The sequence below is a fragment of the Cydia pomonella genome, chromosome 10 (genome assembly GCF_033807575.1).
Source record: "Cydia pomonella isolate Wapato2018A chromosome 10, ilCydPomo1, whole genome shotgun sequence".
NCBI lineage: Eukaryota > Metazoa > Arthropoda > Insecta > Lepidoptera > Tortricidae > Cydia > Cydia pomonella.
The window spans coordinates 14,652,519-14,664,728 of record NC_084712.1 but is presented as its reverse complement, the minus strand read 5'-3'; the positions used below and the strand labels follow the sequence as shown (position 1 = coordinate 14,664,728).

Genomic DNA, 12,210 nt, shown 5'->3' with positions numbered 1-12,210 from the left:
ATTTGACTACAAAGGAGAAACAATAATAGCACTTTCTGTGCTACTCCTACTGAAAGTTCCATAAGAGCATCTCGTTCGGTCATCTCACCTATGGGATCTATGTATGATCAATGCCTGATCAATAGTTGTAGGTATGGAAGGTAGAGTTAAGAATAGAATCTCCATATACCAAAAAGTGTCCGACAAAAAACTATAAATAGGTGGCGCTACAATACCTAGAATACTTGAGAAAAAATCTTATTATACAAAGAGCATATAATCACTACGTTTTATTATAGACAGCGTACTTCACTCCGTCAATAACGCCTAGGTTCTTAGCTACTCTAGCGCTACTCTGGAAAGATTTGGAAATATTATTTATAGCTGACAGCTGGACACTTTTGCAACAGTTTTGCCTATGGAGATTCTGTTCCTTGCCTCTACCTTCCATAGTTGTAGGTATTATAATCATAGATATATGAGATATTATAATTCATTTTGACATATAAAATTTTATGACATATTCACTATCAAAGAACACAAAACACAAATAATCAAAACGTTCTATGTTCACTATGATTTTGACAGTCATGGTGTGACAGAAAAGGTGCAGCAAAAATTATTGTTCATTATTTACTATGTGAATTAATGCAAAATTTTGAAGCTGTCATTCAGTGATCAAGCGTTATGAGAGAGGAAATCTGCAGTTATGTCAGGAACGCCCCCTCATACAGACTTTTCATCTTATATAATAAGAAGTACTAGTTTGTTATCTTATCCTGGATATTATGCACGGAGCTTATATTCTACAGCGTGGAGGGGTGTATCCTACATTTGGGAACTAGTTGGTGGTGTAAGTATATGCTACCGAATTTATAAGGCTAAGGATTTGAATTGTTTACCTTTAATTCAACATATTTTTATAATCCCAGATATAAGTAGAGGTTTATTTTGTCTCACTAAGGTTCACTTGGACCATCCAGAGTTAGCGACTAACTATCGGAGTTAACCACAGGGTTAAATTGTACTGGGAACTCTGGGTTTAACCGGTTGACCCCGAGTTAATGAGTAGCCCTAGATGGATGTACAGGGTAGGTTCATACGGCGTAATTTTTCTCGTATACTCATGCACACAAGGATGAGAGATTCTCGAAACGATTTTATCGATTGCGTACGTACGTACGAATTCGAAAATCATAGGTTCGTGAAAACACCGCATGGACCTCGCGCCGATTAGCCGTGTTTGCGACATCGCTAGCATACGTGTAAACACCGTATGGACCTCGCGCTGTGGGAACGGTCGTCTCATATACGATAAAACCGTATCTGAAAATATTGAATTGAATAGGCTAGCTTACAGCGGTAATGTAGTGATAAGCGACGGCACCTCAGTAAGAGGCCCATTCAGTAAGGTCCCACTTAACCAAGATTTATTGTATATATAAGTAGCAAACAAACCTGAGGGCCCACCGCCAACACCAAAGTTTACAAATTTCGGGCATCTTTCTCTTTAACTCCCATAAAAGCCTAATTAGAGCGACAGAGGTAGTTGCTCAATACGAACTTCGATTTTCGAGGTTATAGCCCTGATAATGAACTCAGTTTCAGTCAGTGCTGAGTGCGTTACGTTCATATGTATTAAGTGCGTAAGGCAACTGTGCATATGTCTTTGTGTGGATACTATAAAATTTACAACAAAGTTAATATTATTATTATTATTATTATTTGGTTTAAGACAGGCAGCTGATGCTGGTACGTCTAAATCAGAGTTCACTATACGATTTCACTGCTTAGATAGTCTGTCAAGATTGTTTTTAAATTGATTCACACTACAAGAGTTCACAACTTCAGAGGGTAATTTGTTCCAGGCATTTACTATTCGGTCCCGGTATTTAATTCTTTAGACTACAATTTTGGTATAATTCTTGTCAATTTCAGAAGAAACAAGAAACTTTGCCCGAGCGTGCGACATGGGGAAACGACGTCGAGTTCCTGATGTCGTGTATTGCCACATCCATAGGCCTGGGCAACGTGTGGCGTTTCCCCTTCGTCGCCTACCAGAACGGCGGCGGTGCATTTCTCTTTCCCTACCTCGTAGTACTTTTCCTAATTGGAAAACCCATGTACTACCTTGAATGTATGATTGGTCAATTCAGTTCGGGAAATTGTGTGACGATCTGGGAGATGTGTCCTGCAATGAAGGGTTAGTATTTTTTTAGGTATATGATAGGGATCACTTAAAAGAAGTTATTTGCTTATCTGCTTTATTACATGCCGTTAAGTATAAGATTAGCAACAATACGCGCACTACTGGATCCACTTGCTAGTTGTTGTCTCTTTTTGTTAATAGTAGAGGCTACAGCCTCAGCAGCAGCTTCAGCAGGCTTCCTCCAGTGCACTGGAGGACTAAAGGACCAATCTTTATGCACGTTACATATCCGAGCATAATTTGTTCCTCCAGAAAGCCAGAAAGTGCCTATCAGACTGTGTTAATATTAAATATATATTATTACTTACATATCTTAGCATATACCCACAGAAGATAAAGCTTGTGTTGTGGGTATTCCTAGGAACAGGTTACTTGCAAGCTATGGGCACTGGCTACATCCTATCATACTACGTGGCCATCGTCGCAATATGCCTGTACTACCTGGTGTTCAGCTTTCGAAAGACCCTGCCGTGGGCGGTGTGCGACAAAGCCTGGACGGACGTGATATGTGTACCTTCTCAATTAACCGGATATATTGAGAATTTTGAGAATGCTACGAGCAGTGCTGAACTATATTTCCTGTAAGTGCTTTCAAAACATCTGTTACATAACTTTTCAGTTAACGACCACTCAAAAATGTGGCCATGCTCGTATTGCTGTGACTCCATACGAGATGTATGACGGTTATCACATTGATTTGATTTCCTGATGCAGCGCCATTGTGATAATAGTGATAAATGTAAATAATTAGTCTCAAGAGCCACTAACATAAAAAAAGTCGTAAAATGATACAAGGCCAGAATTGCTGTTCGTTCTGTTACGAGTACTTACTTAACAAATTCCAATAGTGCAATACCGACACAAGTTTATAGGTACAAAAGTACCTTAGTTTTTAAGTTACAAATTCATTTTGTGAATTTACCTTGGTAATTAACTGCCAGTTCGGCTTTGCAGGAGAACAGTGCTTAATCAGCCGAAGAATATTGACAATGGAATTGGTAATTACCTTTAAGTACTATTGATCCATGAATCAGATTTCAATGAGTTTAAGTAATGTTCGGACGCTTTAAACAATTCTAAGATACGTTTTTTACAGGTTACCCGATCTGGTACCTTGTACTGTGCTTACTCCTGTCTTGGGTCATCATCTTCTTGATTGTGGCACGTGGCGTCAAGAGCTCGGGCAAGGCTTCCTACTTCCTCGCCATCTTCCCATACGTCGTTATGCTGATCCTGCTGATTACGTATAGTCTCACAGTCAGCATTAGCACAATCAGCTGCAGAGGTAGTTGACCCCTCTGCATACAAAGTTTTGCGCAGAGGGTCAACTATCTCTGCAGCTGACTGTACATGTTACAAAGTAGAATGTAAAAATACATAGTATTGCATAGCAAACGGGAGTCTAACGGGAAGCACGAAGGACGAAGTTATAGCGGAGAGTTTTATTACTCGAGTTTGTAATATTATATTCTTACCCTCCGAGTTACACACAGTGTCGTCTTTTGTCACACTTGCGTGGAATTAACTTGTTCTAATAGTTATTTGTAGAACAAGAAAGCAAAGTTTGATATTTCCTCGAGTGTTTATTTTGAGTCCCGTGCAAGCATTCTATAATAAATTCACGACGGTAGCCAGTGAATCTAATTTAGAATCTTGAGCGTAGCAAGGGACTGAAAATCGCACGACATGTAAATAACTTTGATTTCGTGCAGTACATAAGACGTTTTACCTCAGCAGTGAGAACATATTTGTAAACCTGAAAAGATGTAGTCCTTCTTTCACTCATGTTTTCTTGGTATTTATTATATATCCTAGGTAGTACATCCCAAGGCGAAGGTAATATTAACGCTAGGTCCAGTCATCTTATTGCGACTGTCCAACCTAACCAAACCGAGTTCGATCCCAGCAGAGTGCCCTTCTTGGCCCTCACTCTCATGAATTAGTCCATTAAAACCTTCAGCTAATTTATTACCAAAAGAATGCTATTCAGAGAACGCATTCACACGTTATTAAAAGCCACAAGCTCCTTGAACCGACTAATCATTATCAATTAAACTTAATTAACTAATCCAGAGGAAAAAGTAAGGGTAAAACATGCATTTTTAATTCATATAATATTCTATTTTCAGTACTTGCACCCTAAAAGGAGCTGGCAAAGGAATGTTGTTTTTCCTCACGCCTCAGTGGAATAAGCTTTACGACCTCAAAGTAAGTAAAACACGTAACTATATTCAATACCTAACCGAAGTTTAGCCAACTAGGTATGTATATCTGCACTAGGAATCATTGGAAGGTACACTAAGTGTAACCAAAATCCCTCGACCTCGCCAGAAGCCCTGTCCAGCTGCTTAGTTAAAGGCGGCTTCCACTCCAGAAGCCCGTACTTGACGATAACAGGCCCGAACCTATAGGGCTAAGATAGTCAGCTCTTTATCATTTGTTACCATGCCTGTCACGTTCAAACAAGTATGTAAGCGTGAAAGTGACGGGCATAGTGACAGGTGACAGAAATGGAACCATGCTGCCACCGCTGGTGCGTAAAAAATACTTGACCTTACACTTTCTATTCGTCCACCAGCTATATTTTTAACACTTTCACTGACAGTGAACGCTTACCCCGACACCGTGATGACGCAGTAAAATTTCATCATCATAAGTAGAATTTACAATAAACCACTACATTGTTTCAATCAATCAATTTGACAACTGACCAGGGTGCTTAGCCACCGAACCAATCATTAACACTCCGTAGCGTAGCGTAGTCATCTCTATCACTCTTCCATATTAGTTGGACAGTGACAGTCGCATTTTGTTTGCTTCAGGGCGTTAACGCACCCTGGCTGGGCTCTATTAGGACAATTGCCTTTTCATACAAACGTAGTCCTCATTTTCCTCTCTGGATATTAACATAATTGAAATTATTTTGGCACAATTTGTTGTATATCGTTTAATTTTTTTCGAATTTTTAATTATCATAAGAGTTAGGAGAATTAAATTTGAAATTTGTTCTTCGCTCCTAATATTTACAATAATAAAAAAAATTAAAATAAAAAAACCTACGGTTATGGCTATGATTAATATGCATCAAAATATGTAAAAATATATTTTCCATAATATTCATATCCAGAGAGGAAAATAGGGATTACGTTTGTATGGAGAAGCGGCTGTCTCCTTTCTTCTTAACTTAACCTAGGTTAGGTGAAGTTAAGAGGAAAGGAGACAGCTGCAACCTGTACTTGATAACTAGACTAATGTATGAAAAATGTATACTAATTGGTGCAATAAAGAACATTTAATTATTTACTTAAAAATGAAATATGAACGCCAAATAAAATAAATAGCGACTTCGCTCCCGTTGCGTCAACAGCGAGCACTCGCGGCGAGGTTTGATTGATCCGTACTTCCCTCGCGAGTGCATGAATGAATGTGAATGACAAGTGAATTGACTGGTTGATCGGTCGCGAAATTTTAATGAACATTGAACTTTAAATGCTAGGAATAGAGCCTGATTTTCAACTTGGGCAAAAATGCTCTCATATGCCTGTCCGGCTGCCCAGCCCGCGTAGCCAACGTGCTAATCGTTAACGCTCCGTAGCGAACGAAACGCAAACTACGCTACGCTACGGAGCGTTAACGATTAGCATGTTGGCTACGCGGGCAGTTGTTCTCCTCTACAGGCCGCATTTCTCACCCGATTCTCGTGCAATAAATAATTATAATTATGTATTTTTTGTTCAGTATTTGTTTTTTTTTTTAATGCCACAGCCATGAAGATTCACGAGGTCTACAGCTACTTATTTATTTATTTAATCTTTATTGCAAAAACACATATCGTACGAAAGACGAACTTAATGCCATCCGATAATTGCACGCGATTTACGTTACACTACTGCGGTATTTGTTGGATCGATTAAATTTGATGCACCTATTTTTAGCCGGCAATTATCTTAAATCGCATGCGATTTGTTGTAACGTGAGTGGAGGCCTTTATATACCTACTCTATCCAATCTAAGCAACGACAAAAATACTTTTAAGCTTTTTAATTTACATTAGCACTAACCAGCCAGGGGGCCTAGCCAAGATGATAATCGTTGCGCCGTAGCGAACAATAGGTACGCCTCTCTCCCTCTCTCTGATAAGAGTGAGTAGAAGAGTGATAGAATTAGTACAAACTAAATTGGCTGCGATTTTGCTAGCCCAGACGGTGCTAGTGTTATTAAACCGTCATAATCTCATAGAAGTTTGACGTTTAGGTATAATAACACTTGCACCATCTAGGCTATCATAATTGCTGCCAACTTAGCTTGGTCTAACTTTAGGGAAACATAAGCGTTTCTAACTTTCTAGCTAGTTAGCCCCCCAGTTATTTTATGTCTGTTCGATATAGGTGTGGTACGCAGCCGTGACGCAAGTGTTCTTCTCTCTGACAGTGTGCACGGGAGCCATCATTATGTTCTCCTCATACAACGGCTTTAGACAAAATGTGTACAGGTAGGAAATTAATTATGTACGTTAAGTTGTAAATAACTTCAAATCAAAAGATATTTTAAAATGATTTATTCTGATATAAATAGGATTCATTCAGAAGAAAGCATAAAACTTAATTTCAGCCGATTATAACCTCATCAATCTGTCCTACAGAGATTCATTGATCGTCACATCCCTGGACACCTTTACTAGCCTGTTGTCCGGTATTACTATCTTTGGTATCTTGGGCAACCTGGCACACGTGCTGCAACGGCCCGTGAAGGAAGTCGTCGGTACCGGCGGAACCGGTCTAGCCTTCATCTCCTATCCCGACGCCATCGCGAAAACTGCTATTCCTCAGGTGCTATGGTACCGTAGAATTTAAATAGTTTTAGTGACAGTTCCGACTCACTTTTAACAGTCTCTTGTGATTACTGTATGAAATGAGGCTGCCAAAAGTGTAATTAAACTAGTCTTGATTCATATTCATAATCGCTCTTATTTCATAAAATTTAATTTATTCATTAAACAACAAGAAGGTATACTGGGAAATGCTTAGAACACAATATTTTACTCCGTTTGTTTGGACTAGATCGGAGGTGAACATGTCAAAAGTCCCAGGCCATTTTTCGGTTTTTCGCTTATATCTGGGAAACTATGCGTCTTAGTGACATGACCACTAAATACAAAACAAAGATGATTAAATTGGATCAAGGGCTACGGCAGGGGACTTTTGATATGTTCACCTCCTAACTAGTCCAAACAAATCTACGAAGTCAAAAATTGTGTTCCAAGCATTTCTCAGTATACCTTCTTGTTGTTTAATGAATAAATTAAATTTTATGAAATGAGAGCTCGATTTGACTCACAGAGCGTTAGAAACGTCGTCCAAACTTAAAATAAACCACAATAACGATGCGAGTTAAAAAATGTGAGTTTTTGCAGTTGTTCTCTGTGCTGTTCTTCCTGATGATGGTTGTGTTGGGTGTGGGCTCGGCGGTGGCGCTGCTGCTGGCGATTATCACGGTGCTCCTGGATGCCTTTCCGCGCGTGCGTACCGTGTACATGTCGGCCTTTTGCTGTACGGTGGGCTTCCTTGTCGGCATCGTTTACCTTACGCCTGTAAGTCTAAATTCTAACATTAAAAATCTTGCAACTAAAATGTAAGCCACTACTTACCGATGGGGACATTGTACATTCTTTTTTTTAACGATTAAAAACTATAACGAAGCACGCGTAGATGCAACAAGAATTAGGAAAGATTTTTAAATACTATCATTATACGATAAATTAAATATATATGAATAACTTAGCGACGAATACTCTGACTGTATTAAAAATCCAATAATGACCATCCCTTTCTAAAAATGTCACACAAATTACAGAAACAACAAAACATCCTACTTATACAGGACATAACAAGGACTGCATTAGTAAGTTTGTTTCAGGGAGGTCAATGGATATTGGGGCTTGTGGATCATTTTGGAGGAACGTTTTTGGTGCTGTTCACTGGCATGTCTGAAATAATCGGAGTTATGTGGTTCTACGGTGAGTGAATATTTCTTAATTTTACTATATCATTTTTCAGAAGTATCTTAGTCTCATATTACCCACTCACATGATTCTGGTAGAAGCAGTCATCGATTTTTGAGAATAACATGACACTGTGCGGTTCATCTGCGAAACATTTAACAGAGCAATTCAGGGCGCTTTTTTTTAAACCGGAATCATGTGAGTGGATACCAGTGCGGATTCAGGATTTTGGTTTGTTGGAATTGCGGGGTGGGGGGGCTGCCTAGACCAAAAAAAATCATTAAGGAACTCAACTGCTTTTGGAGGAGCTGCCCCCTTAGAGCCCCATCTAAATTCGATGCAGTTTAATGCACATTTTATCTTTAACACTTATAGAGTTTTCCCTTATGGACGAAGAAAATATTGTCATTTTTTTTTCGAAATTGAATGAATAAGTGAATAATAAAAATATTTCAGCGTAAAACCCATTTTTGTAAAATTGGTTAGGTAGGTATATAAAATGAAATTGTACTGATGGTGTTGTGATTATGTTATCTGCAGACACCCAATCAATTATCATAATTAGGTATGTTAATAATCCATAGAATAATGTGCGATATTTATGCTCTGAATAGTTAATCATTTTTGCGCTATCATCGTTAATGTGGTTTTGTCCACCTATTTCATCGTTAATGAAAACATAACGATCACTTGGACAAATCGTGATCGAATTTTTTTTAATAAATTATATATGTTCGTGTTCTTCTCTCACTCTCACTCTCACTGAGCGTAAGTGTGAGCGAGATGGAATGGAGGTGCGTGCCCGGAACCATGGATCATGTGTTTAATTAAAAAAATTGTACGTTGAAAAAAGAAGTAATCAATATTTTTTGAAAGCAATTTTCATATTTGGGTGAATCAACTTTTAGAACACTAATTTCGTGTCCCTATAGACTCCCTAGCAAAGAAAAATCGATGTTTCAAAAACCATGTTGATATATTTTTTACACATTAAAATTTACAACTTGATCAGATAAAAGTTACCTACATTTTGTACGGTACCGCAGCAGAAAAAAGTTTGCTACATACAAAAATCAGGGATGATTTTTTGTAAGAGACACGAAATTAGTGTTCTAAAAGTTGATTCATCCATTTTTAGACCTCAAGATTACTAATTAAATTTATGGCAGCTGTAATTATTGTGATCCAAAAAAGCTCCACGGCTTAAAATCTGTTTTCTGCACCTTAAATGCCTTATTTTTGGCACTTTGTCCGTATCGATTTTTAAGCCCTTGACTGCCTTACGCCAGAGGCTTTTGTGACCGAAGGCAATAAAAAGTGTCTCGCATTACCCGTACATAAAGACAAAATATGTTTCGGATTTTATATTAATTTCAAGGAAAATCATCCACTCTAAATACTATGCTTAGCGAGTAAATGCACTGAAATTAATATCAAACAGTGTTATATTTTTTTAATGTTGATACTTACGTTACGTCGCAAGGACTGTTCAGGTATTTATTGAAAATGAATGTCTAAAAGTCATTCAACGTGAACCAAGCAACCCACTCGAAACCCACTAAAGCCGCCTAAGCTACGATATACTGGCAACTCTTCTACCACCTGAATTAGACACTATAACATTTTTTTACCAGACGATAAACACTCTTAAGTGGAGGGGACAATTCGATTGATTGTTAAGTGATACCGAGTAAAGCCGAGGCCTGCAACACATATCCGATAGCATTTATGTAATAATAATAAAAATTAGATTAAAGATGTATAAATAATTCGTCTGCAACTTAACACGGCTTCTATCATACCTATAGGTCTAGAGAATGTGTGCCTCGACATCGAGTTCATGCTGGGCAAAGGCACCTGCTTCTTCTGGCGTTGGTGCTGGGCCATAATCACCCCCGCTTTGATGATCGTGGTCTTCATATACGCGTTATTCAATAATACCTTGGAATTTGGTGATCAGCCCTACCCGTTTGCTGCACTGGGTGAGCTTTAATTACTTACATACAAATACTCAACCCACATTTAACTATGCTATGGGAAAAGATCGACAAGATTACGTTACTTACCTCTAAAGCTTATCCAGATATTTCAATTTTGGTATGTAAACCAGATAAATCATGTCAGATGGGAGGATAGTATTTCGGATGGGTACAGGTTGCAGTGTGGCGTGAGACAAGGGGGACTGAGCTCGCCCATACTCTTCAACCTGTACGTTATCAATTTAGTTGAGGTGTTCAGCAGCCGTCATGTCGGTTGTCATGTTGTCGGGGTATGCTTCAACAATATTAGGAACGCAGACAACATGACATTGCTGACTGCATCTATTGGAGGTCTCCGCGAACTCATTAGTCTCTGCTAGCAGTTTGCCAGTAGTCACGGCCTTAAATATAACGCAAAGAAAAGCGAGCTAATGATTTTCTGGGCAGGGACTAAATGTCCATCCGAGGTACCTCCTGTACATCTCTTAAAACAGTACAAGCGTCTTCACTGGTTCAAATACCTGGGTCATGTGCTAACTGACGAGCTTGAGGACGACGAAGATATTGAACGGGAGCGGAAAGTGTTGTCAGTGCGAGCTAATATGATAGCCCGCAGGTTTGTTTGTTGTTCTTTCAACGTTAAAATTACACTGTTCCGTGCATATTATACCACTTTATTCACGAGCAGCCTGTGGGTTAAATACACACAGAAGGCATACAACGCTCTCCGTGATCAATACAATAATGCATTACTTAAGGGCGCTGCTGCGTTTGCCAAGGTTTTGCAGCGCCTCGGGAATGTTCGCCGAGGCGCGTGTGGATTATTTTCACACCACCATGCGCAAGACAGCAACCTCAGCAGCGCGACGTGCGCGCGCCAGCGGTAGCGCCCTGCTGGCAGCCGTCGCCGACAGGCTTGACGGTCCATTTATGGGACACTGGTTGGCATTGCGTCACCAGTGTTCCATAACTGGACTAAATGACGTACCTGAGTAAGATTTTATAATTCATTATTGTTGATATTTATTAATCTTAAGCTATTCATTTTTAATTATTATTATTTTTATTGTATGCCATTGTGTCGTTATGTGTTTGACTTATTGTGTTATGGACCAGAAGCCTGAAATAAGTGATATTTTTATTATTTAACACCGCCGAATGGGCTTTGAACTTTGAATTTGAACAGATGACGTTCGATAAATCGAGTGAGACTTGACTGTTTTACCGGCTGACGACGATCGCTTCGTTAGAGCCAAAGCGATACTTTACTACTTCATCGCAGTTACAAAATGACTTTCGCTCTAGATTAACATGGGATTTCTACTTTCGATAATAAATAATTGATTTCACACTTATCTTTCAGCATGCGGATATGCTCTACTTATCATCGGCATGTTACTTGTTCCTCTTTTCATCGGGAAGAGAATGTTCCAACACAGAACTGGGAATTGCTGCGAGGTACACTGATATAAAGTTTACTTTGAATAGGTATTAGGTACATATCTATTCAAAGTAAACTTAAGTATGATATAGCGAACAGTTTAATTGACACGACAAAATTTAAAAAGCACTCGGCTAAAATGTTCTGCGCATCACGCGCGAGTGAATGCCTGGTAAAACTTGATTATAATATAATACTTACTTAATTATGTCCCGAATGTTTCCACACTTCAATATATACCATATGTACTACTATTGTACGTGCATTGTGCAGGCAGTTTCACATAAGTGTGGTTAAACCCTTTCGTGAAGCAAAACATTTTCTTTTCGCAGACTTTTAAATTAGCATTTCGGACGACACCGTCATGGGGCCCCAAAGTCGGAACCACGAAAGAACAGTGGAAGCACTTTAAGGCGCAAGCCAAAGCGGACCTGGTCAGTCTCCAGCCGGCCAAATGCAAGCGGATCGGTCTAATCTTAGTAGGCGGCTATAGAAATGTTTAACAAACGCTATAGATCAATATATTTTGTAAATGGTTCTAAATACTTTTTAATTAGCTTCGGCCCACAACATCGTGTGATGATTGATAAAAACTTCCTAC

General features: G+C 39.0%; 1 protein-coding gene across 1 annotated transcript; it reads left to right on the top strand.

Annotated features, from left to right (window-relative positions):
* The first annotated feature begins 288 nt into the window (after positions 1-288).
* LOC133522218 (sodium-dependent nutrient amino acid transporter 1-like) lies at positions 289-12,152 on the top strand. The gene is made up of 13 exons (XM_061857468.1): positions 289-832; positions 1,918-2,182; positions 2,550-2,769; positions 3,143-3,186; positions 3,285-3,432; positions 4,318-4,396; positions 6,577-6,680; positions 6,831-7,017; positions 7,602-7,778; positions 8,105-8,204; positions 9,998-10,171; positions 11,532-11,626; positions 11,942-12,152. Exons 1-13 carry the CDS (start codon positions 689-691, stop codon positions 12,110-12,112), a joined length of 1,908 nt encoding a protein of 635 aa, XP_061713452.1. The 5' UTR covers positions 289-688; the 3' UTR covers positions 12,113-12,152.
* Positions 12,153-12,210: the final 58 nt, after the last annotated feature.